The 2585-nt window shown below is 33.7% G+C and overlaps 1 protein-coding gene across 1 annotated transcript; it reads right to left on the bottom strand.

Annotated features, from left to right (window-relative positions):
- Positions 1-915: 915 nt before the first annotated feature.
- LOC125479995 (F-box protein CPR1-like) lies at positions 916-2103 on the bottom strand. The gene has a single exon (XM_048590178.1). It carries the CDS (start codon positions 2086-2088, stop codon positions 916-918), a length of 1173 nt encoding a protein of 390 aa, XP_048446135.1. The 5' UTR covers positions 2089-2103.
- Between the last annotated feature and the right edge of the window lie 482 nt (positions 2104-2585).

The following is a 2585-nucleotide window of genomic DNA, read 5'->3' as shown; positions in this document are numbered from 1 at the left end:
TGAACCACCAGTGCTCAGACAACCCATTCCACGCCCAAACCATCCCATTCTCCGAGGAGAAGAAGATTGGTTAATGTTGCTGGTAGGTTGCTGGAACAGAACGGTTGATGGAGCAGCTGCAATCCCCAGGCTTTATTTTAGATTTTTTTTTCTTTTTTCTTAAATTATTTTTAACCACGTGGCACAAATCTGTATTCTAAATTTGTAAAATGTAGGCTTCCTGCTTGCAATATCATTATTTAACGGCTAACTTAACGAGTGACTAACAGTTGCACAAAATTGAAATGAAATCATTAGTAATTTATGAAATTGTAATGTTTTTAAACAGTTGTATGTGGTTGCTATTGACCACAAATCTGAGAGGCAAAATATAATTTACCCTAAAATAATTTATTGGTTTAATAAATAATTATTAGTATTAAAAAGTTGCCAAAGTTTTCAAAGTACAGTTTTATTTATATTGTCAAATAATACGCGTACATATTTTTCGTATTATATATCCGTTTCGTATTTTACGAACTACGGTTTAGTACTAAAAGGCTATAACATTCTTTGTTGCATGAATTTTTTTACCACCCCAGATTTTACTTATAAATGTTTGCACTTCTACACTAGAAGGTTAAACTTGAATATACTAAATGAGTAAAAACATATTAGGTTTTTAAGAAGGGAATTCTGAAGAAAAAAAAGGGAAAACACAAGGGAATTGTTATTATTAATTAACTCTAAAGAAAATTAGTTATCATACACTTTCAAATTGAATAACATTACAAAATATGGAAAGCACAAAAACTGAAGGCAAGGTATGATAAGCAAAGTATAAGGGCCACAGATAAATTAAATTAAAAGATGCAAACTCAAGCCTTGTATCATGCATACAAATTAAATAGGAGAAAATGGAACTTTGAGCTCAACTCACTTGAGTGGAACAATACTTTCCACATAAATTAGAGCTTGAAAATCTACAACCGTATTGAGAATAGGAGGAAAATGAACATACTTGAGATTTCTGGTAGTAGAATTATAAGAGGCGGCTCTTCCATCAGAGGTAAGCATCAGAAGTTCATCACTTTTCCAAAATGTCAATGGCTTCTCAATGCCTTGTAAAGATCCAATGGTTAGGATTTTTGTCCACGAATTCTTAACTTCGTTATAGTCGTCCATTACCCATATTTCACATGATTGAGAATCCCCACTTCTTTCGTAACGAGAGCAAAAAGAAGCAAGGGATTCATTACGAAGAAAAATATAAAAAAACATAAAACCGGATTCTCCCTTAGATGGGAATTGTATTCTATGAAATGTCTCATCACATAAATCAAATGAAAGTACGTATGCCTCATCATCCGTTGCATACCAATAACAAAATCCCTTTAAGTACACCGAACAAGACCAGGAATAGGTTGTACTTGATATATCAATCTTGATCTCTTTCCAAGAGTTAGCAGCCGTAGTGTATACCTCAGCCGTGTGAGGAAGAGTAGTACAATGATTAAATGTTTGCTCATCATCTGAATACTCACAATTTTCTATGATCTGCACAACCTTGTATTCTTTAGCTTTGCAATCATAGCCAAATCCCAATGCTTCAAAGGTTGTATCCAATTCGAATTTTCCCTCAGCAGGGGGTAGAAGAAGGCATGAATCAGGAAGTTGCACGAATTCCCTCGTTGCAGGATTGCATAAAAGAAAATTTTTCCCTGCTATTACGCAAACAATCCCATTGCAATAACCATGAATCTGAACAAAATCATGATCTTCTAATGGAAACGGTATATTAAGGTCCACAACATCATAATGAAGGTTGTGCTCATCACTATCAATGGAAATATTAATCATGGACCAGGAAACTTCTTGTTTCCAATTCTGGTCCGGAAAAATGTGAGGGTGAGAATGGTTTAGAAGGATACAAGTGGAGGATGAGAGTTCGTTGTCCACGGAATTGTTGACATGTTTGGCCACAAAACTTGGACTATTGATGAGAGTGCACCAAGACTTGCATAAGCATTTCAATCGCATTAGAGACTTGGGCGGCAACTTGGACAAGATTTCGACCACCCTAACTTCAGGAGTTTCACTTTCATGCATTTCTGCAGTTTTGTTCCACAAGAATTCTTCACACGTATATATACAATTTAAAGAACAAAACCAGCTTGAGAGACAAACTAAAACAATCTCCAAGTCTCTAAGACCAAAATCCAATGGTACTAAATAAACTTGGCGTTCCACAACCACAACATATATATAGCTATCAACTAAAACGAGGGATATCCAAAGTTGGCGTTTTTTGAGTTTTCCCAAAAAACAAGGGTGATCAAGTCAGTTTCGAGTTTTATGTAGGATCATACGTTCAAATTTTACTAATTTTTTTTATTGATATAAAAATATACATTGAAATTTTACTTTTTAATTCTATATTAAATGAACTAAGAAAGGAAAATTCACATAATATCTGTATATGGGCTAGCGTGTAACATCACATGAGTTTAATTAACTAAGAAAGGAAAATTCACATATTCATATACTAGTTTTAATTAATTGTTAGTTTTTTTTTTTTTTTTCCGTTAGAAATACAATCACATAAC

Source organism: the organism of the source record quoted next, unplaced genomic scaffold (assembly GCF_019419815.1).
Source record: "Pyrus x bretschneideri cultivar Hongxiangsu unplaced genomic scaffold, Pyrus_bretschneideri_v1 Contig30, whole genome shotgun sequence".
NCBI lineage: Eukaryota > Viridiplantae > Streptophyta > Magnoliopsida > Rosales > Rosaceae > Pyrus > Pyrus x bretschneideri.
Note: the sequence above shows the minus strand (reverse complement) of the source record. Positions and strands in the feature narration are given on the sequence as shown.